At 44.2% G+C, this 24,251-nt stretch overlaps 2 protein-coding genes across 2 annotated transcripts in view; both read right to left on the bottom strand.

Annotated features, from left to right (window-relative positions):
* GEMIN8 (gem nuclear organelle associated protein 8) overlaps positions 1–23,969 on the bottom strand; it is a 42,429-nt gene extending 18,460 nt beyond the window's left edge. Inside the window, exons 1-3 of the mRNA XM_054007454.1 lie at positions 23,881–23,969; positions 11,269–11,305; positions 7,953–8,400 (exon numbers count right to left, since the gene is read on the bottom strand). Of these exons, the coding sequence (XP_053863429.1) occupies positions 7,953–8,400; positions 11,269–11,271 (451 nt within the window). The 5' untranslated portion in view covers positions 11,272–11,305; positions 23,881–23,969. The remainder of the gene's footprint in view (positions 1–7,952; positions 8,401–11,268; positions 11,306–23,880) is intronic.
* LOC128825210 (uncharacterized) lies at positions 18,847–21,580 on the bottom strand. Its single transcript, XM_054007442.1, has 2 exons — positions 20,367–21,580; positions 18,847–19,422 (listed from the first exon to the last, which is right to left on the bottom strand). The coding sequence occupies exons 1-2, from the start codon at positions 20,908–20,910 to the stop codon at positions 18,920–18,922; spliced, it is 1,047 nt and encodes a 348-aa protein (XP_053863417.1). The 5' UTR covers positions 20,911–21,580; the 3' UTR covers positions 18,847–18,919.
* Positions 23,970–24,251: the final 282 nt, after the last annotated feature.

The following is a 24,251-nucleotide window of genomic DNA, read 5'->3' as shown; positions in this document are numbered from 1 at the left end:
GGGGCTCAGGACTGGGGGTTGGGGTGCGGCCTCCCGCCGGGCAGCACTTACCTCTGACGGCTCCCGGTGTGTGGCACAGCATGGCTGCCGCTAAGGCAGGCTCCCTGCCTATCCCGGCCCCACGCTGCTCCCAGAAGGAGCCAGAGGGCCCCTGCAGCCCCCGGGAGGGGGCGGGGGCCATGTGGCTCTGCGCACTGCCCCTCTCTGCAAGCACCGCCCCTGCAGCTCCCATTGGCCACAGCTCCCCATTCCCGGCCAATGGGAGCTGTGTGGGCATTGCTTGTAGGCAAGAGCAGCACGCGGAGGGAGACCCCCCTGCCCTGGAGCTGCTTTGGCTGCTTCCGGGAGCGGCGTGGGGCCGGGGCAGGCAGGGAGCCTGCCTTAACTGCAGCCACGCTGCACCTCCGGAGATCACGATCGACTGGTTGGTGACCACTGGATTACTGGAATCACCAGTTCCACAGGGAACCAAACACAATAGCCAGCGTAGTCCAACAAAATAATAAAATCATAATCATAATAATAATTTAAAAAGTAAAATAATTAAATCACTACAAAAATTCTGACTGTATTGAAAGGAAGTTTTCTTATAACTCATTGCTGGATAGAGATGAGTGGGCAAGTGATGAGTATAGGGAAGGACAGTGTGAAGTAGGTTAACAGCGCAGCTGTGTTCATACTGTAACTATAGTATGTGATTAGTGTGATAATGTAACTGATTTGTGAGATTATGTCAGTTAAATTTTGCTCACAGAATTAGTTTGGGGTAGTCTAGGAACAAACACCTCGGCTGTAATATACATATCGATTACGTGATCACAAAGAGAATACAAAGAGCTGGAGAGCACTCGAGCAGAACTCAAGGAAAGAAAAGGAGGTGTTTTAAAAGAGAGGCCTTTGCAAAGAAAAAACTCTGTCCCTACTGAAGTGTTCAATCAGGAAGCGAGATTCAGTTTGCCAGTTTCAAAGGCTTTAGTGTCAAAGTAAAGAGTCACTGCAATGAACACTGCCAGAACACAAAAATACTTTAGTAGCCTGTATGTTCTTGAAGTCGGTAGTGGTTCCTGGGAGGAGAAAAAAAGCATAACATCTTAAAAATAAGCGCCGTTATTTTCTTTTTTTCCTTTCATGGATATATGGCTATAAAGAATAGTATTGTGGCTAACTAGTCTTGACACATATGAGTGTACTGGGATACACGTAGATTTAGGAGCCTTCATTGACCAAACATATCCTGTCTACTTTAATTGCCACTTTTTCTTCTCCCACCTCCTTATTATTCACTTTCCCTGTCTTTCCAAAATATTGCACCTCCAGTCATCATCCTCTCCCATCATTCTGACATTTCATCCCCCACCCCCTGAATTTGTATCCCTCTTTTCATATAATATTCAAACTCCCTGTCCTCACCTTCAAAGCACTGCACATCTCCATCCTTGCCTACATCTCAGTTCTTCCTACATTCCTCCCACACCCTACGATCTGCAAGATCCTCTCTGTTGAAGTCAGTGAGAACCTTTCTGTTAACTTCAATGGTCTGTAGATCAGCCATTAAAGGAGGACGCTTTTAAAATAAAATGAGTTTAAGTTTAGTTCACCCTTTGCACTTAATGAGGCAGGATCCTGTGGAAAAACAGTATGTTATCACAGAATAAAGATTGCCATAATGCATACACACAAGGGGGTGGAGTTACGGTTGTACAGTAGTTAGTAACTTTTGAGTGCTTGAAAATGTAATAAATAACATTCTTTTAATATGTTTTTGTATGTAACTATAGTAACGATCAATGAGATAGAAGCAGCTGGGTAGGATGGAGATAAATTTGTCTATTTACCCTTCTTACCAGCATTATCCCATGTTCCTTAATCTCCACCCAGTGTCCTCTCATTGCCCCATTTGTCTTCTTTGCCCACTCCTGACTCCATGACTTTCTGCATCCCACCCAATATAGTAACTCCTCACTTAACATTGTAGTTATGTTCCTGAAAAATACGACTTTAAGCAAAACGCTGTTAAGTGAATCCAATTTCCCCATAAGAATTAATGTAAATGAGGGGGTTAGGTTCCAGGGAATTTTTTTTCACCAGACAAAAGACTATATTTGGAGGGAGGGGAGAGAGCATCGCAGACAGAGACAGAGACACACACTGTGTGTGTGTGAGAGAGAGATGCGCATTTCCCCTTTAAGTACACTGTCTTGGTAATTAGAACAGCTTGCTGAGACAGCAGCTGCTGCTGCCAGCAGGCTCCCTCTGTCCTGAGCCCTGTCATGTGTCCCCCCCTGCTCTATGGAAGATGGGGTAAGTGGGGTGCAGGAGCAGGGGGGAGGGAGACACCCTGACATCAGCCCCCCACGTCCCCCTCCCCCCGTACAGCAAGCAGGAGTCTCTGGGAGCAGCTCCAAGGCACAGGGAAGGAGCAGCACATGGCAGTGGGGGGAGGGACAGCTGCTGCACAGGGAACCTAGGGGAGCGGGGAGCTGATAGGGGGCTGCTGGTCCACCCTGGTTCCAACCACCCACCAGCTAGCTGCACCGGGTTGCTCTTCCTGAAAGCAGTGGACAAAGCAGACGGCTGTCAAAGGATGTTAGAAGGGAGTATTGCACAACTTTAAACTAGCATGTTCCCTAATTGATCAGCAACGCAACAACGAAACAACGTTAACTGGGACGACTTTAAGTGAGGAGTTACTGTACCATACGTCTGGAATAAAATCCCAATTAACATACGTCAAGTTCTTGCACTATAATCATTCAAAAGAAAACAAGTCTAAATCCCCAACTACGCTGTAAAGCATGCTTCCCTCAACACCCATAAAACACCATGTCTGTTTATTCTGATTTATATTATATCAGTTTATTTTCACTTGTATTATTGGATTGTTAATTTCTTGGGGTGTAGATTCGTTAATTGTTCAGCACACATTGTGGTGTGTAGCACTTTGTACTCTTATGGCAGATACAAATAATTAACAACAAGATATTGAACTTGAGCCCCCTCCATGGTCACTAGGCTACCAGGCCAGAACCAAGTCTGGCTGTGATGGATTACAAAGAGAAAAATACCTGAAAGAGAACATATACAAGGCAGATAATGTGATCACTTTTATCTGCCTCGTCTACTTTTCCTTGAGGATCAAAATAGCTTCAAGGATGAAAGATAGAACAAGATCGTGTCATGACAGAGTTCAGCTTCATGAACCCTCTATAAATTTCATTTGGCTTAAAAACAGTACTCAGGAAAATCAATAGCTCTATCTAATTAAACATAGCAGCACCGTATCTTTCACTGTCCACAGGGACTCAACAGAGCTCACTACTACTTGTTTACAGCACCCAATAGACAACATAATATTTCACCCTCCCTCTGCTTAGCTACTTTCCTTTTTGAAGCAACTCCAACAGAATGTATAAAAACCTATTTTATTTATTTATTGGTCAGAAGCAGAGTTATTCCTGAACATGCAGATAGTGTATTTTGTGAATTAATAATAGAAGTTTGCACTTAAAAAGCATCTTTCATCTGAGGCTGTGGGGGCAATTTATAAATATATAGTACTTTATTAATTTAGCTGCAATATTTCTATGAAGCAGGTAAGCATTATTTGCACTTTACAGATGAGGAAACTGAGGCACACAGACGAGCCTGATTCTGCTTTCACTTTCCCCATGGTAAATCAAGAATAACTTCACTGAACTGAATGGAATTACACCTGCCAAAACTAGTGTGAGAGCACAATCAGGACCTCAGTGTCTCAGTGTCGGTGTCCCAATAAGTCTGTGCTACAGCCAGGAATAGAAGCCCTGGCGTCCCAACTCAGAGCTCTGAGCCTTTTAATAGGCCCCCCTCTTATAACTGAGGCACAGAGGTATTAAATAACTTACCCAAGGTCACACAGCAAAGTCTGTGGCAGAGCCAATAATTGAACCCAGATCTCCTGAGTATCAGGTCTTTGCCTTAATCATGACAATCCTCAAATACCCACCATGCATGAAAAAAATTAACAGGAAAACATTCTGCATTTCTAAATTGTCTTAGTTGTAGTTCTCGAAGTGTTTTCTCTCTCTTCAGATTAAAATTTTCAACAGTGGACAGAGGCCTGTCTCTGACAGCAGAACTCCTCACATGAGTACAGGTTGCACATCGGGTGCTAAGCTGAGCTTCTTTATGTTGCTTATATGTTATTTTCCTTGAGCAGTGTATTACACAGAATCACAGAAACATAGGGCTGGAAGTTAAGTTTTTCCTAATGTCCAACCTAAACTGCCCTTGTTGGTATTTAAGCCCATTGCTTCTTGTTCTATCCTCAGACATTAAGGAGAACAATTTTTCTCTCTCCGCTTGTAACAACCTTTTATGTACTTGAAATCTGTTATGTCCCCTCTCAGTCTTTTCTTTTCCAGACTAAACACACACATTTTTTTCAATCTTCCCTCATAGGTCATGTTTTCTAGACCTTTAATCATTTTTGTTGCTCTTCTCTGGATTTTCTCAATTTGTCCACATCTTTTCTGAAATGTTACTTCTCCTGTCTTGCTTACAACAGTCCTGCTAATACATCTGGGAATGATGTTTGCTTTATTTTGCAACAGTGTAACACCTTGACTCATATTTAGCTTGTGATCCCCACTATGACCCCCATATCACTTTCTGCAGTACTCCTTCCAATTTTGTATGTGTGCAATTGATTGTTCTTTCCTAAGTGGAGTAGTTTGCATTTGTCCCCATTGAATTTCATACTATTTACTTCAGACCATTTCTCTGGTTTGTCCAGATCATTTCAATTTTAATCCTATCATCCAAAGCACTTGCAACCCCTCACAGCATTGGTATCATCCGCAAACTTTGTAAGTGTACTCTCTGTGCCATTGTCCAAATCATTGATGAAGATATTGAACAGAACTAGATCCAGAACTGATCCCAGAGGGACCCCACTTGTTATGCTCTTCCCGCTTGACTGTGAACCACTGATAACTACTCTCTGGAATGGTTTTCCAATTAGTTATGCACCCACTTTATAGTAGCTCCATCTCTGTATTTCCCTAGTTTGTTTATCAGAAGGTCATGTGAGACAGTATCAGAAGTCTTACTAAAATCAAGATATACCACATCTACTGCTTCCCCCGTTATCCACAAGGTTTGTTACCCTGGAGAACAATTGATCACTGTCCTCTTTATAACAACCCTTAACATATTTGAAGACTATTATCAGGTACCCTCCTCAGTTTTGTTTTCTCAAAACTAATCATGCCCAGTTTTTTGAAACTTTTCCTCATAGGTTGTATTTCTCATTTTTCTGGCTCTCTTCCAGACTCTATCCAATTTGTCCAGGTTTCCTAAAGTATGGTGGCCAGAACTGGACACAGTACTCTGCTGAGGCCTCACCAGTGCCAAGCAGAGCAGCACATTTACCTCCTGTGCCTTATATACGACACTCCTGTTAATAAACCCCAGAATAATATTAGCCTTTTTCGCAACTGCATCACACTATTGACTCATATTCAATTTGTGATCCAATATAATCCGCAAATTCTTTTCAGCAGTACTACTAGCCAGTTATTCCCCATTTTGTAGCTGTCCATTTGATTTTGCTTTCTTAAATGTAGTACACTTTGCATTTGTCTTTATTGAATTTCATCTTGTTGATTTCAGACTAATTCTCTAATTTGTCAAAGTTCTTTTGAATTCTAATTCTGTCCTTCAAAGTGTTTCAGCCCCTCCCAGTCTGGCATCATCCACAAATTTTATAAGCATACTCACTCCATTATCCAAGTCATTAATGAAAATATGTAATAGTACTGAACCCAGGTCTGACCCCTACAGAACCCCACTAGATACACCCTCCCAGTTTGACAGTGTACCACTGATATCTCCTCTTTGAGTACAGTCTTTCAGCCAGTTGTGCACCCACCTCAGTCATTTCATTTAGATTTAGATTTTCCTAATTTGCTTATGAGAATGTCATGATTGTGTCAAAAGCCTTACTAAAATCAAGATTAAGCCCTTTACTTACTTACACATCTACTGCTTCCCCCCTACCCCCATCCACTAGGCCAGTAACCCTGTCAAAGAAGGAAATTAGATTGGCTTGGCACGCTTTGTTCTTCACAAATCCATGCTGGCTATTGATTGTTTAATAATTTGTTCCTGAATCTTTCCAGGTACTGAAGTTAGACTGACTGGTATATAACTCCCCAGATCCTCTTTGTTTCACTTTTTAAAAATAGGTACTATGTTTCCCCTCCTCCAGTCCTCTAGGAGCTTACCCGTCCTTAATAGTTTTGAGACTGCTTCAGCTAGTTCCTTAAGTATCCTAGGATAAATTTTATCAGGCCCTGCCAACTTGAAAACATCTAACTTACATAAACATTCTTTAACCTCCTCTTTGCCTAATGTAGCTTGCGTTCCTTCCCCCTTGTTGTTAATGTGAATTGTATTGAGTATTTTGTCACTAATAATCTTTTTAGTGAAGACTGAAGTAAAATAGGCATTAAACACCTCAGTCTTCTTTATGTCATCAGTTATTAGCTCACTTTCCCTGGCTAAGTAGAGGACCTACACTTTCCTTTGTCTTTCTCTTGCTCCAAATATCTTTAAAGAACTGCTTCTTATTGCCATTTATATTCCTTGCTAGGTATAACTCATTGATTTTGCTATTGATTGAATGTGTACATTTAAGCCTGTGTGTTTCAGCATTCCAGATATTCTCAACTTTAAGGATTTAAACAGCAGAATGTAATTTACAAAAAATTCCTACTTGCTTGATTAGATTTTTTTTAAAATTATTTCCTTCCTCTCTCCCTCCTTAATGCCCAGAGAAAGGATAGCATAATTACAATGAAAGCTCATTCTATTAAGCATTTATGCTGAATATTTCCCATGCAAATAACATGGGGAAAATTATTTTTTTCACATTGTTTCCTCAAAACAGATTGTAAACTTGCCTGTAAAGTTTATTTGTCTATGCAATACATTATAAATCAGGACAAGAAGACACTTTGTTTTCTTTAAAGGATTTCACAGAGATAAAGATGACTTGGATATCCCCAAGGACTGAGACTTGCAAAAAGTCCCCTACTGATTTTTTTGGCTAATATCCCCCCTTCTATTTTCCCAGAGCTGGGCTTGAGGCTTTGAATGTGAAAGAAAAAAATATTTCCTGCACAACACTGAAGGGTACCGAAGGGGAAGAGAGGTCTTGGAATTTTTACTGTTGGGTGAGCCAAAGAAAAATAAAGCAAATGGCTACTCCATCTTAAAAGAGTACATTGCAGCTTCCTTCAGCATTAAACAACATAGCTAGGAATTTCCTTTGGGCTGGACCTCTCAGGAATCTAAGATTTTACTAAATTTTTAACCTTAAGAAGCCCAGATTTTTGAGAATATTGATATCTTCTTTTTTTTAAACTCAACTGACTTAAGCTTTAGTTTAAAATGTGAGGATCAATTGATTCAGGATTTTGAAATGTTAAAAAAATATTTTTGTTTTTAAAGGAAGTATTGGTTGTCAATGCAAAAATTTTTCAGCACTTGGGAATTTGTAGGATAAACCAGAGCATAGTAGGGACAGAGTAATGGAAAGTTGGAAACAACTCAAAGGATCATTTTTATAGAAAAAAGTTTATAATTAAAATATGAGTATTACCTGTTCTGCTGAGGAAAAAGATGGAGATTTTCACTATCTACCTTAATGCTATAGATTCCTTAATTTCCCCCAGAATTGCTCTAAACAAATCATTTTCTCCTGAACAAATACATGCTCCTTCTACTCTCCAAAGCATTCATACTCATTCTCTCTATGGAGAAAAACCACAAGTATTTTCACTGGTTCATTTACTTCTAGTGCTGATTACTCCTGTGTATTATATTGCACCACCCTAATGTTGAATTAAGGACATATTCATTACAGCCTGAAATTGAAAGTATATAATATAAACAATGCCTGAACTTACGTAACTCCTGCCTGTGCGCCTCTGTCTGTGCAAAATACTGGCGGAGCTCCTCTGTGATCTCCATGTTGCTCAGGTCACATTCTATCTCCTCTTCAGACTCAGAATCCTTCTCCATTTCAGAATCCCTGCCCATATCCTTGCTCACTCCAGAACTGCAATGGGCACCTGGGTATTGCTGGGGCCAGCAAGGGTATCGCACTCTGCTGTTTGGAGCGTCAGTAGAATAGTTGTCAGCATCTGATGGGTTGCCTCCATCCCAATCTGAGTAACGGCTTGAAGGAAAGGTTTCGGATGGATACCATGACAGATGATAAAAGGACTCCATGGCTTTCCTGTAGGCATTTTTGTGCTTGTACATCCAATGCATGGCTTGACTGTAATGCTTCCAGTATCTTGCATATACTTGTTGATTATACCATGGCTGAGAGTCTTCATTCAGTGAGTCCTCCTGAAAAAAGTGGGAGCAGAGGAGAGAGACAGTGTTGAGGCAACTCCTAGAATTGAAAAGCTTTTTCATTCCAAATGCTTTACTTCCTATGATAACAAAAACCATGTATATTGGAGGAAAAATGACAAGTGCTTGAAGAATGAACATACTATACATACAAAAATAGATCATGTTGCTCACGATACTAGTCACCAAGGAAGAAAGTAATGAGAATGACTGCACTAAAGCTTTCACCCAAAGCTCTGTTATTGCAGTGGAAGCCACTCCTGTGGGGCAAAATGTTGAAATGTATTAATGCAAACCGAGCTGTGTGGCTATAAATACTCAGCACTTACAAATACAAATGAATTCAAGTGAATTGATATACTACATAGGTGAAAGATGAACTGAATGAGAGTTGATTACTTCAAAGTGTGTGCGGGATAAGCCAAATACTACAAATACACAAGCTTCATGTTAACAGGCAGAGGGTAACGTGTCTGAAATTCCTCTATATTTAAAATAAAGGCACCTATTTCATTTAGTAATGCATTTACCCCATCTCCTTGCCATAATGATTTCAGTGGTAGAGGTCAGATGGCAACTTAGTCACGTCTCAATCAAACCTTAGTCAAGATCTCAATTAAAGGCCACCCATGCTTAGCAAAGTGCTGTGCTGCTAGTAAATCTCACTTCTGTATTCATCAGCAGCTATAATCTGAAAAAGGGTAATAAAGTTCATTGACTGAAGTAAATTAAAATATTTCTTTCCAGTTATAAAATGTAACAAGTTGTAAAACAGCAACAACTGTTTTTAAAAATGTTTGTTTGCTTGACAGAACAGTTTACCCCTGGCTCTATTCTAGCCATATAACTCTATGAGAGTGCCGCAGACCCTATATAGTACAGTAAATTCTGTATAGAAAAAGATTGCAATAGGTTCCCCTCCCCTACTAATTGGGCTACACATGGGTAGTGTTGGAGAAAGGTCAGGGATAATGGAAAGCTAAATCACTCTTGGGGTGGTGTTTGCCCACTGTCTGCCCTTGGGGTAGAGCTTCTGAGCAAGGGCTCTGGATGCATGGAAAGTGATGCTGGATTTAAAAACAAGTTGGTCTCACTTCATTCATTTGGATACCCATGATGCAACAACACGTGTCTGTCTTAAAACGGACAAAAGCCAAGAAATTTAGTGTAAAGTCTGATGTTCGTCCCATAATGCATCTCCTTGGTCTAGATATTGTGTGTGTCTCAGGGGCGGGAGAGTTTTACTTGATCTATTTTTTTTGCCACACATTTGGACTATTTTAGACTTAAATGTGGAAGGTCATCTTTTCTTTTTCAGGGATACTGTCAAGATGAAACATTATACTTTAAAGGTGCTTTCCTTACCTGTATTATTAATACCCTAAATCACCAAGAATGATTTTTTTAAAAAATAAATGAATTTGGTTTAGTGACACTTCATAGCTATAGTTTTACCACCCCTGCCCAGAAACCAACCTCCCTTCCTGACCCCCCGTCACCTCCCCAAAAAGGGGCTTAAAAACACTGATAACATAATTTTAAGGTTATGTTTAAGTAGTTGCAAGAACAAAAAGTCTCAAGCTAATAAACTTTATTTTTCTTATTTCACTTAAACACTGGGTCAGGGATTGTGTCTCACCTGTTTATGCAAATCTATGGTGTCATACAAGTGATTTTAAAAAACAGCCACCAAATTAATTTTTATGGAAATGCATAACAAAATGTGTGCCTTTTTGGCTAAGACTTTATGGGACAGTTGTACCTCATGCACTTCTATTGTGCTGGTGAAACTCCACTGACTTCAGGGGATTTATTTCCAATTTACGCTGGTGTAAGGAGAATCTGGCCCTGTTGCTAGGATGTATTTATTTATTTATAACTGTTATGAACTCCTAAAAACCAGGATATTTAATGTTTTTACTTTGCTTTCGTTAAATGAGAATGTCACCCTGACTCTAGTTCTTCAATGTATAGTCAAGACCAGAAAATTCTGTGGTCAAGTCTGAGAAGTTGCAACTCCCATTTCACAGAGTTAGTTCTGAAGCACTTTGTTTAATTTTTCCCACTGAAATAATCAAAAATCAAGTTTGGGAACATCAGTAGAGCAGTTAATACAGCTTAACAAAAAAGGAAAGTTTCATATATTCTATGTATTCCCCAAGATGACAACATATCTTTTTAAAATACGAAAAATATCTTCAGTTCTTTTTAACTAAAATGTTTCTAAAATAGGCCTTGGTGATGACCTCACTGAAAACTTTGGAATACAGCTGGCTGATTTGCCTATCTGACTAGCCCCAGTTGTTAATTTAGGGGGAGAGGAATACAAAGGGCCACTTCATGTAGACAGAATTGTGATTTTGGTGCTTATCCAAATACTTCTGTGTTTGGGAGGGGAAAAAAAGTGACCCTAGAAAACCTCACTCTTTCACAGAATTTTAAAAATCCATCTGTTGAAAAAAAATTAAGGGGATGTTTTAGATTGGGATGAAAAAGGAAAAGGAACACATTAAAGTCTAACTATGGAATATAGCTGTATGTCTGTGTTTTTTCAGCTGCTGTGTAAATGGAAATACAGAGGAGTTTTCTCAACCATATAAAAGCTATAAATCTAAGAAGAGTGATCAGCAGATTTCTCTGTTATTTTCCTGTCATATGTCTCTAGACTCTTCTCTGAAGAGACCAATCAAACAATACTTTTAATAAATGAATTTTACTTTGAATGCAATTTAACTAATTTAAAATACAATTCTTTTAAATATGTGCTGACGGTTCAATACAATTTGCTTGTATATGCAGTTAACATACAAAGTATGCATTGCCCACACTCTCAGATATACAGTGTAAGTAAAGAATGCTTACCATCACTTGTGGAGTTTTCTCCAACGATCAACGTAAACTAGAAAAGAAAATAATGTTTTTTAATTTATAAAAAGATAGTTAAAAACACAGAAATCATCTCTAGTGAACCCTAGTAGCTACAGACAAGAGTCAAGTCAACAGATGAGGGATTTTGAGTAATCAGAGAATACTTGAAACCTCTTATTCATTTATTCTAATTAGTTTTAGTAAGGAACTTTTAAATATTGGAGATTATTAATATTGAAGGCTCAAGAAGATCAAAGGGCACTCCACTCCCCGCAGCGTAGAATGCAGGAAGATATAAATAAACTTGGTCTCATTACCCTTTTTTTTTAATCCTCCACACAATAGTGGCTTCCTCTACTTCTAGGTATCTTCAAAATTAATGACATTAAGGAATGACCTTAAATGAGAAACACTTGACTTTATTCCTCAGCAGTGTTTGCGGAAGGAATCCTATACAATTTTTTATTTTAAGCATTTTTAAAACCATTTGGATTTCACTCAGGTAGTAAGATTTTTGTTTATTTTTAATCCTACGTTGTAATTGTTTGTATAACCATCTCCTCTTCTCTCACCTTTATGCTTCCCTGATTGCTACACTGCTTCACCTAAAGGAAGCACAGACAAATTCAGGTGATGATCAAATACTTAAATGGGGAAAGGAGAGGAGGTTAAGTACAGAAGTGGAAACTGGAAAGGACCAGATCATAAAAAGATCTGCAATTACAACCTGCAGTTTAAAATTACTATCGCCTAGCACATACATTGCACTTTTAATCTTCAAAGTTATTTACCAACACGAACCACTTAAGAGAATTTTGAAAAGTACCCTGACTATTGGATAGCTATTTTATTATACCAAGATTTTAAAAGAGCAAACCACCCATTCCACATAGTGTCATCACCCAGAAACTCTCATTTGAAGGGACACCAGGGGCAGCAGAGGGGAATGATACAAAGATTAACCCCCCACCACCATTTTTAAAAAATGACTGCGCGCCAAAGAATCCACTAACTGACACTCTCAAGCTACTCCAAGTAGTGGGTCAAATTATACTTTCACTTACACTGATGTAAAACAGGAGTAACTCCACTGACTTCTTTGGGGTTATCCCAGATTACACCAGCATAACTGAGTAGAATTCTTCCCACTGGGGCTGCCCAGGGTGTTAGTTGGAGCAGCATTTGGCCTCCTATTTATGACTTTATTGATCAAGCAGCAACTTTTGTCTCTTTAAGACAGCAATGCTGAGCGAAGAGATTTGAATGCAGTCCATCCTGACATCACCAAAGAAATGCAAATCATGAAGCTACCACAAGTCAGCACAAAGGCCGAACTGTCACCCTTTGTATAGTGGAGACAGAGCCCAAATATGCAAACTCTCACTCACCAACACTTCTGCAAACAGTCTTTACATACATGAATAGTCCCAACACAGTCAATGGGCCTACTCGTGTGAGTAAAGGTTAGCAGAATCAGGTTCAAAAATGTCAAAGAGACTGAATTGATTGTCTTCCTTTCCACCTGCCAAGAGAGGCAGGAGAAAAAAAAAAAAGAGCTGAGGTCACTAATGAAACATTGCAGTGACTTGCAGCATAACTAGCCTACAGATATATAAAAGACCTGGGTGCTGCCCCTTTCTGTTAATCTCAAACACACAGTATTCCATGCTATCATCTTTTTAAAAGTTGTGTTTCGTGTGTGTGTGTGTATGTGTGTGTGTGTGTAGTTTTCGTTTCTTTCATGTGCACATCTGGGTACTGTCAAGGTCACTGGAATAAATATAAAGGGCTCTTTCTCACATTTAAAATGTAAACTCTATTGTAGCTGCCTCTCTCATTTTCTGCCTGTAGTTTAGAAAAATTACATACGTTAGAATTCTGTGTCTGCCTATGACTTTTTCATACCAAAACATTCTCTGAACTGCTTTAAGGATAAAAAAAATCAGGTTCACAGCCTAACATAAAGAGACTTTGTTTTTAATACCATAAGTGACTAAAAATACACACCATATTCAGAAAGACACACAGAGAGCTTTTTGAGGGGTGAAAACGCCCTAGTAAATCCATTAAAATGTAATGGTTTACTGAATATGAAATAAACATACACTTTAGCAAACAGAAAAAAATTAATTTGCATAAATTATTTACGAACTCTTATAGAAATATAACACCTAACACAGGAAAGTCCTGATACTGGGTACCACCACAATACAAACAACAAAGAAATAATAAGAAATCAAAAAGCAAAATGGCTCTTCAAAAGTAAATTCAATAGGTTATCAAAATCACACAAGAAGCAAAAAATAAATAAAATCATTCTGGCTCTACTTTTTTCAATTCCTAAAAATTAAAATACGGAGGTTGCTACACAATCCGAAAGTAGTCTAATGTCCCTGGGAACACCACTTAACTTTTGAATGAAGAAAATTACTAAAAGTTATGAATCACCATTGTAAAACTACCAAGGAAATATATTAGCCTAGGCAAAAAAAATCTACTTGTCCGCACTTACCATAATGGTGATGAAAAAATTTACTTCCTCATACAAAAATTACTATCCCCGGACAATTGGATGGGGAGAATTTTGCAATAACTGGCATTAAAGGTAAGGCCCGATCTTGCAAACACTTACACATGTGCTTAACTTTACTATGGTGAATAGTCCAATCAATGGGACTACTCATGGTAGTAAAATTAAGGCCCCAATCTTGCCAAATGATCTGTGCTGGCAAACCCTGGTGCCCATGTGGAGTGTCACTGAATGTGGCTCATTGCAGGGATGGAGGGGTTGCTGGCAGAGACCATCTGGCAGGATTGGAGCCTAAAGTAAAAGATTTTAAGGCTGCAGGCAGCAACAATAAAATGCATGGACAAAGAATACTTTGGTCCCTTTATGTGTATTAAAATGTTCTGTTGCTTGGAGGGCTTTGGCACAGAAAGTTCCCACCCCACCCCTTTTGTTATCACAGCCATATAATTATCGGTTTGTATTACCACAGCGTCTAGGAGTCCCAGTCATGGATAAGGACCCCATTGTGCTAGGCACTGTACACAGGACAAACAGTCCATTTCTGATACATTTTATTATCTCCTTTCCTAACCTTTCAAATCATAAAATAATTTCCCATTTATATTAAATACTGATGTATTGCAATTCATCAAAACATGCCCATCTACTTATAAACTTGAAGTGAGCAAGCAGTAGTGAGAAGAAAGCTATAACTGAGTACGGGTCTGATCCCACAAAGCATTGTACATCACTCAGTCCCACTGAAGTTAAGTTGAGGATTGGATCCTGGAATGCTGTATTTTGAAAATGTGATGATACATTGTACATCATGAGAGTACAGCCCCCTGGTGGAGTATTGTACACAGTTTTGGTAGCCACACTTGAAATATATTGCACAGCTTGAAAAGGCCTACAAACAGTCGACAAAAGTATTAGTGTTCAGTCTGGCAAGACATGAAGAAACAGGACTGTTTAGCCAAAATAAATAAATAAAAATAAATTGAGGGGACTTTCAGTTATTCAAAATTATGAAGAGCATAGCAAGAGCTAGTCAGTCACTTCTTTTCACACTGTTGCACAGTAATAGAACATAGAACAGGATATAATTAAGAGATGGAGGAATTGGAACAAATTAAAATACTTCTTTACAAATCCCAAAGTTAATCTGTGGAATTTACTGTCAAAGAAAGTCACTGAAGTCAATAAAATTAGAGAGGACTGGAGAATCTTATCAACATTAAATTCTGTAGCTCTGCAAAATAAGACAACTATTGAATAAGTCATCACAACTTTTATTTCAGGGAATACATCAATCACTTGTGTGGGTCAGAAATGATTCTCCCCCCCCCCCCCTTTTTTCACAGCCGGATAAAGGAACAGATGGACCAATGACTTGAACCAATATTGAAATTGCTGTAAGTGTTTTGTACATATTCCAAGAACTCAGTGAGAACAAAATGCCATGTTGTAGCACCAACAGTTTATATTTTTCAAATTATCATTTTACCTTTCTAGTGCTAGAAAGTCTGGGGGCAGGAGGATGTTTAAATAAAATCCATTCAGCCTTTTCTGTCACTCAGCTACCGATTAATTACCACTGTGCATCGCTACCTATGTTAATTTTAATATCAACATGGCCCAGTCATAATTCTTGTAGAAATGTAGATGTGCACACAGACCCAATTAATTGCACCAATATATCCTTTTAACAAAAACTCCTGTAGACTACATTCCTGTTTGTGAATATCGACAAATATTAAAGATGTTCTCTGGTTGACTTTTGAGACACGGGGTATGTCTACACTACGAAATTAGGTCGAATTTATAGAAGCCGGTTTTATAGATATCGGTTTTATACAGTCGATTGTGTGTGTCCCCACATAAAATGCTCAAAGTGCATGAAGCCGGCGGACCGCATCCACAGTACCGAGGCTAGCGACGACTTCCGGAGTGTTGCACTGTGGGTTGCTATCCCACAGTTCCCGCAGTCTCCGCCGCCCATTGGAATTCTGGGTTGAGATCCCAATGCCTGATGATGCAAAACAGTGTCGCGGGGGGTTCTGGGTACATGCCGTCAGGCCCCTCCCCCTCCGTCAGAGCAACGGCAGACAATCGATTCGCGCCTTTTTACCTGTGCAGACAACATACCACGGCAAGCATGAAGCCCACTCAGCTCAGCTCACCGTCACCATATGTCATCTGGGTGCCGGCAGACGTGGTACTGCATTGCTACACAGCAGCAGCCCCTTGCCTTTTGGCAGTAGATGGTGTATTACGACTGGTATCCATCATCGTTGTACTCCAGTTCAATCATAGGCACCTGGGCAGACATACTTTGTCTCCTGGAGACTCAGTCCTGCCGGCAGTCCTATTGAACCGTCTTGACGATGATGGCTAGCAGTTGTAGTACAGTATCTTCTGCCAAGCACCCAGAAGATGCCGAGGGCTATCAGTCAAGCTGCACCGTCTGCTACCAGCTTAAGATGTAAAAAATAGATGGACTAGATTTGTTCTGTATTCATTTGCTTCCCCCTCCCTCCGTGAAATCAACGGCCTGCTAAACCCGGATGATACCAAACTGCAGATGATACCAAACTGGGAGGGACTGCAACTGCTTTGGAGGACAGGGTCATAATTCAAAATGATCTGGACAAATTGGAGAAATGGGCTGAGGTAAACAGGATGAAGTTTAACAAAGACAAATGCAAAGTGCTCCACTTAGGAAGGAAAAATCAGTTTCACACATACAGAATGGGAAGAGACTGTCTAGGAAGGAGTATGGCAGAAAGGGATCTAGGGGTTATAGTGGACCACAAGCTAAATATGAGTCAACAGTGTGATGCTGTTGCAAAAAAAGCAAACATGATTCTGGGATGTATTAACAGGTGTGTTGTGAGCAAGAAACGAGAAGTCATTCTTCCGCTCTACTCTGCTCTGGTTAGGCCTCAGCTGGAGTATTGTGTCCAGTTCTGGGCACCGCATTTTAAAAAAGATGTGGAGAAATTGGAAAGGGTCCAGAGAAGAGCAACAAGAATGATTAAAGGGCTTGAGAACATGACCTATGAAGGAAGGCTGAAAGAATTGGGTTTAGTTTGGAAAAGAGAAGACTGAGAGGGGACATGATAGCAGTTTTCAGGTATTTAAAAGGGTGTCATAAGGAGGAGGGAGAAAACTTGTTCACCTTAGCCTCTAAGGATAGAACCAGAAGCAATGGGTTTAAACTGCAGCAAGGGAGGTCTAGGTTGGACATTAGGAAAAAGTTCCTAACTGTCAGGGTGGTTAAACACTGGAATAAATTGCCTAGGGAGGTTGTGGAATCTCCCTCTCTGGAGATATTTAAGAGTAGGTTAGATAAATGTCTATCAGGGATGGTCTAGACAGTATTTGGTCCTGCCATGCGGGCAGGGGACTGGACTCGATGACCTCTCGAGGTCCCTTCCAGTCCTAGAATCTATGAATCTATGAAAAACCCAGGGTTTTGCGTTCAATCTTTGGGGGGGGCCATTCTGTGTGACAGTTGTTTGTGTTTCTCCCTGATGCACAGCCACCTTCGTTGATTTTAATTCCCTGTACCTGTACGCCATGTCGTCAGTTGCCCCTCCCTCCCTCCGTCAGTTTCGTGTCTTTTTTCAGACCAGACGCCATAGCACTGGGATCATGGAGCCCGCTCAGATCACCGCGGCAATTATGAGCACTATGAACACCACGTGCATTGTCCTGGAGTATATGCAGAGCCAGGACATGCCAAAGCAAAACCAGGACCAGCCGATGAGGCGATTGCAGTGCGGCGACAAGAGTGATGAGGAAACTGACATGGATCCAGCCCTCACACAAGGTACGGGCCCCAGCAATGTGCAAATCATGGTGTTACTGGAGCAGGCTCATGCCGTGGAATGCCAATTCTGGACCCGGGAAACAAGCACAGACTGGTGGGACCGCATCGTGTTGCAGGTCTGGGACGATTCCCAGTGGCTGCGAAACTTTCGCATGCATAAGGGCACTTTCATGGAACTTTGTGACTCGCTTTCCCCTGCCCTGAAGCGCCAGAATACCAGGATGAGAGCAGCCCTCACAGTTGAAATCTACTGTGGGGGCTGCTGTGATCCAAGTTGCCAGGGCAATCAAAGACCTGCTGATATCAAGGGTAGTGACTCTGGGAAACGTGCAGGCCACAGTGAATGGCTTTGCTGCAATGGGATTCCCAAACTGTGGTGGGGCGATAGACGGAACCCATATCCCTATCTTGTCACCAGAGCACCAAGCCACCGAGTACATAAACCGCAAGGGGTACTTTTCAATGCTGCTGCAAGCCCTGGTGGATCACAAGGGACATTTCACCAACATCAACATGGGATGGCTGGGAAAGGTACATGATGCTCGCATCTTCAGGCACTCTGGTCTGTTTCGAAAGCTGGAGGAAAGGACTTTCTTCCCGGACCAGAAAATAACCGTTGGGGATGTTGAAATGCCTAATGTGATCCTTGGAGACCCAGCCTACCCCTTAATGCCATGGCTCATGAAGCCGTACACAGGCAGCCTGGACAGTAGTCAGGACCCGTTCAACTACAGGCTGAGCAAGTGCTGAATGGTGGTGGAATGTGCATTTGGACGTTTAAAAGCGCGCTGGCGCAGCTTACTGACTCGCTCAGACCTCAGCGAAAAGAATATTCCCATTGTTATTGCTGCTTGCTGTGCGCTCCACAATATCTGTGAGAGTAAGGGGGAGACATTTATGGCGGGGTGGGAGGTTGAGGCAAATCGCCTGGCAGTTGATTACGTGCAGCCAGACACCAGGGCGGTTAGAAGAGTACATCAGGGTGTGGTGCGCATCAGAGAAGCTTTGAAAATGAGTTTTGTGATTGGCCAGGCTATGGTGTGAAACTTCTGTTTGTTTCTCCTTGATGAACCCTCTGCCCCCGCACCCAGTTCACTCTACTTCCCTGTAAACCAACCACCCCACCCTCCCTTCCCCCCTTCGAGCACCACTTGCAGAGGCAATAAAGTCATTGTTACTTCACATTCATGCATTCTTTATTAATTCATCACACAACTAGGGGGATAATTGCCAAGGTAGCCCGAGAGGGGTGGGGGAGGAGGGAAGGAAAAGGACACACTGCAGTTTAAAACTTTAAAAGTTTAACACTTATTGAAGGCTAGCTTTCCGATGCTCGGGCAATCATCTGGGGTGGAGTGACTGGGTGGCCAGAGGCCCCCCCACCGTGTTCTTGGACGTCTGGGTGAGGAGGCAATGGGACTTGGGGAGGAGGGCTGTTGGTTACACAGGGGCTGTAGCGGCGGTCTCTGCTCCTGCTGCCTTTCCTGCAGCTCAACCATACGCTGGAGCATATCAGTTTGATGCTCCAGCAGCCAGAGCATCGACTCTTGCCTTCTGTCTGCAAGCTGACACCACCTATCATCTTCAGCCCGCCACTTGCTCTGTTCATCCCGCGATTCAGCATGCCACCTCTCCTCTCGTTCATATTGTGCTTTTCTGTAGTCTGACATTGACTGCCTCCACGCATTCTGCTGTGCTCTTTCAGCGTGGGAGGACATCGGGAGCTCCGTGAACATATCATCCCGAGTCCGCCGTTTTCTCCTTCTAATCTTTGCTAGCCTCTGCGAAGGAGAAACATTTGCAGCTGGTGGAGGACAAGGGAGAGGTGGTTAAAAAAGACACATTTTAGAGAACAATGGGTATACTCTTTCACGTTAAATTTTGCTGTTCACATTACACAGTACATGTGCTTTTCGTTACAAGGTCGCATTTTTCCTCTTATATTGAGGGCCTGCCAGTTTGGTGTGAGAGATCACTCACGCGGTGCCAGGCAACAGAATTTGGCTTGCAGGCAGCCATGGTAAGCCACAGTCTTTTGGCTTTTTTAACCCTCTTAACATGTGGGAATGGTTTCAAACAGTAGTGCCCTCATTTCCCATACCAAGGACCCGTTGGGTTGGCCATTTAAAATGGGTTTGCAATATAAAAGGAGGGGCTGGGGTTTCCGGGTTAACATGCAGCACAAACCCAACTACCCTCTCCCCCCACACACACACACACCCAATTCTCTGGGATGATCTCTTAACCACTCCCCCGCCCCTGACTGCGTGGCTAACAGCAGGGAACATTTCTGTTCAGCCGAGCAGGAACAGGCACCTCTGAATGCCCCCTTACTAAAATCACCCCATTTCAACCAGGTGACCATGAATGATATCACTCTCCTGAGGATAACAAAGAGAGATAAGGAATGGATGTTGTCTGCATGCCAGCAAACACCGGGACCATACGCTGCCATGCTTTGTTATGCAAAGATTCCAGACTACGTGCTACTGGCCTGGCATGGTAAAGTGTCCTACCATGGCAGACGGGATAAGGCAGCCCTCCCCAGAAACCTTTTGCAAAGGCTTTGGGAGTAAATGAAGGAGAGCTTTCTGGAGATGTCCCTGGAGGATTTCTGCTCCATCCCCATACACGTTAACAGACTTTTCCAGTAGCTGTACTGGCCACGATTGCCAGGGCAAATTAATCATTAATCATTAAACACGCTTGCTTTTAAACCATGTATGATATTTACAAAGATACACTCACCAGAGGTCCCTTGTGTGCCCTCAGGGTCTGGGGGCACGCCTTGGGTGAGTTCGGGGGTTACTGGTTCCAGGTCCAGGGTGATAAACATATCCTGGCTGTTGGGGAAACCGGTTTCTCCGCTTCCTTGCTGTGAGCTGTCTTCATCATCATCTTCCTCGTCCCCCAAACCCGCTTCCCTGTTGCGTGTTTCTCCATTGACGGAGTCAAAGCACACGGTTGGGGTAGTGGTGGCTTCACCCTCTAGAATGGCATGGAGCTCCGCGTAGAAGCAGCATGTTTGCGGGTCGGCCCCAGACCTTCCGTTTGCCTCTCTGACTTTGTGGTAGGCTTGCCTTAGCTCCTTAATTTTCATGTGGCACTGCTGTGTGTCCCTGTTATGGCCTCGGTCCTTCATGGCTTTTGAGACCTTTTCTAATATTTTGCCATTTCGTTTACTGCTATGGAGTTCAGCTAGCACTGACTCATCTCCCCATATGGCGAGCAGATCCCGTACCTCCCGTTCTGTCCATGCTGGAGCTCTTTTGCGATCCTGGGACTCCATCATGGTTAACTGTGCTGATGAGCTCTGCGTGGTCACCTGTGCTCTCCACGCTGGGCAAACAGGAAATGAAATTCAAACGTTCACGGGGCTTTTCCTGTCGATCTGGTCAGTGCATCTGAGTTGAGAGTGCTGTCCAGAGCGGTCACAATGAAGCACTGTGGGATAGCTCCCGGAGGCCAATAACGTCGAATTCCGTCCACACTACCCCAAATCCGACCCGCAAAGGCCGATTTTACCGCTAATCCCCTCGTCAGAGGTGGAGGAAAGAAACTGGGTTAAAGGGCCCTTTAAGTCGAAAGAAAGGGCTTCGTCGTGTGGATGTGTCCAGGCTTAATTCGATTTAACCCTGCTAAAGTCAACCTAAACTCGTAGTGTAGACCAGGCCTCAGTTAGGACCTGGCTGTTATCCAGCCAACATAGTTAGAGCGATACAGACCCATCTAATATGCATACAGTTATACTGGTATAAAGGTGCTTATGCAGGTACAGCTTACTGCTGTAAGGAAACGGGAATAAGTTATAATGGTATAGCTGTGCCCAGGTTAGAGACTGTACTCATTTAATTGTTTTGGTAGAAAATCAACCCCTTGCCTCACAAACACACGCAGAAATAGTTAAATCAGTACAAAAACTTCATGCAGACCATGCAGTAGCATGTATAAAAATCACAGTTCACCAGGTCCCAAGAGCCTAAGGCCCTACTCCTATAACAGTGGTTCCCAAACTCTCTCCTCCCCTCCCCTCCCCCCCCCCCCCCCGGAGACATGATCAGGGGGCTGGATGCGGGGCCAGTGCTGCAGCTGGGGCCTCAGCTGAGAGCAGGGCAGTGTTGGGAGCAGGGGCCATGGCAGAGAGTGGAGCTGTGGCCAGCAGTGCACATGCAGGTGGAGCGGGGCTGTGGCCAGGAGCGGGGCTGGGTAGCACTCTCCCTCCCTCCCCCATTGGGGCTGGCTCAGGCCCCAGGTACCCTCCCTGAATGTTTCTCCGTGCCCCCTGGAGGGGTGCCCCCACAGTTTGGGGACCTCTGTCCTATATGCATCTGAGAATACAGGGTGTTGCTTTGAAATCCAGGATACCTGGTGCATTTGAGTGGCTTATAGGCCAAATGTTTGGATTTGGAAAAACTGAAAGGTCAATTTGTACTACATTTAAAAAAAAAACAACACCTGTAATAATGAACAATAAATTATCACGGGTATGCCTCATTTTGGGTCTCTGTCCTACCTTGGGGCATTGGCAGGTCAGTGGTAGGAAGTAGTGTGCAAGTGAGAAGGAAATGAGTAGTCTTTTAGAGTTTAAGCTCATTGGAGCAAGGCCTGTCTTCTATTGTGTGTTTGTGTACAGTGCCTAGCACCGGAGGGCAAGGATCAGTATTCATGTCGTGCTGCCCCTCAGTACCCGGCTCTGGCCAGGGAAGCTAATGATCCAACCAGCGGACCAAATTCGATGAGGAATCCTGGGTTGCGTGCCACCAACTACTAGCAGTTTTAAGCTTACTAAGTATGGCTGTTTGGTGTATTAAACGATCTTTTTTGCTCTATGTTTGCACAGCACCTAACATAGGGTTACCATATTAAACAAATAAAAAAAGAGGACCCTCCACGGGCCCTGGACCCGGCAATTTCCCACCCCCAGCCCCGCCCTAACTCCGCCCCTTCCCTGCCCTGACTCCGCTCCCTCCTCCCTCCCACTCCCACCCACGCGGAAAGGGCTGCCAAGCGCTACCGGCTTCACCGTTTGCCGGGCAGCCTCCAGACCCTGCGCCCCCGGCCGGCGCTTCCCCAGCGCAGCTGGAGCCCGGGAGGGGAAGTGCCCAGCCGGGGGCGCAGGGTCTGGAGGCTGCCCGGCAAACCGTGAAGCCGGTAGCGCTTGGGCTTCGGGCAGCCCCTATGCCTCCGGACCCTGCGCCCCCGGCCGGGCACTTCCCCTCCCGGGCTCCGGTGGCACAGGGTCCGGAGGTATGGGGGCTGCCCAAAGCCCGTAGCACTCGGCTCTTAAACAGAGCCGAAGAGTCAGGGGAGGAGCAGAGCCGCCACGGCCGGAGGCTCTGCTCCTCCCCTGACTCTTCGGCTCTGTTTAAGAGCCGAGCTGCCTGAGCGCTACCGGCTTCGGGCAGCCCCCATGCCTCCGGACCCTGCGCCGCCGGAGCCCGGGAGGGGAAGTGCCCGGCCGGCGGCTGGGGTCTGGAGGCAAGGGGGCTGCCTGAAGCCCATAGCGCTCGGGCAGCTCGGCTCTTAAACAGAGCCGAAGAGTCAGGGGAGGAGCAGAGCAGCCGCGGGAGGGGAAGTGCCCGGTCAGCATTTTCCCGGACATGTTCGGCTTTTGGCAATTCCCCCCGGACGGGGGTTTGATTGCCGAAAAGCCGGACACGCCCGGGAAAAACCGGACGTATGGTAACCCTACTTAACACAGCTAGGCCCTGGTATGTGACTAGTGCTCCTAAAGTGCTACGGTAATAAAAATAATTGCAGAACAATGGTGGGGCAGCCACCTTGCGACAGGGAGCCCAGCATGGGGGCCGCTGTTATCATTTGGGGGTGAGAATGGGTTCTCTTTCTTCCTCACCCAAACACCCCCTGCTTAGGGGTCCTTCCCCCCCTCACTTCACACAGGGGTGGGTGGTCTCCCCACGCCATCGCTTCACCCCAGTTCACAGGATGGTTTGGGGGAGGGGATGTCCCCCCCCAGTCACCAGCTGAGTTCCCAGGCGGTAGGGCAGTGGGGGGAAGAGAGGGATTTCTCTGTTTTCTTCCCACGGCCTCACCACCCCGGGGCGGGTCCGGGGGAGCCCCTCTTCCCGGCGGCTCAGGTACATGGGCTGCCACGGCTGGGAACTCTCCCCCCCTACCCGCCTCAGGTGTCTGGATCCTCGCCCTGGGGCCAGCCCCCCTTTCCCCACGGGGGCTTTCACCCCGGCCCCAGGGGGCTCCCCCCAGCCCGCACCCCACGTGGAGCGGGGCCCGCGGCACGTACTGTGGGTCCGCGCGGGCAGCACCAGCGCCGAGGCCCGCTCGTCCTTCCTTCCTGCCGCGGCGGGAAGCGGGGCCCGGGGGCGGGGTTCGCCGGCTCCCGATCCCCTGGGCTTGGGCGCCCCCTGGCGGAGCAGAGCGGGCGCCGCAACCAGCGTCCTCCGCCCTCCCCGCTTGGCCTGCGCCGCTCTGCTGCGTAACACCGGCCCGCCCGGCGCCTGTGCGGGGCTCGCCCTGAGAGACGCCCTCAGGGGAAAGCGGGCACCGAGGGCTTTTCTGCGTGGGGGCGAAAGACACCAGGCGGCCTCCCCCAGTGACTGCACCGGCCCCTGTTTGTAGCAGCCAGGAGATCGGGGCACCCCCTTCTCCCTCAGC

The sequence above is a fragment of the Malaclemys terrapin genome, chromosome 1 (genome assembly GCF_027887155.1).
Source record: "Malaclemys terrapin pileata isolate rMalTer1 chromosome 1, rMalTer1.hap1, whole genome shotgun sequence".
Lineage (NCBI taxonomy): Eukaryota > Metazoa > Chordata > Testudines > Emydidae > Malaclemys > Malaclemys terrapin.
Note: the sequence above shows the minus strand (reverse complement) of the source record. Positions and strands in the feature narration are given on the sequence as shown.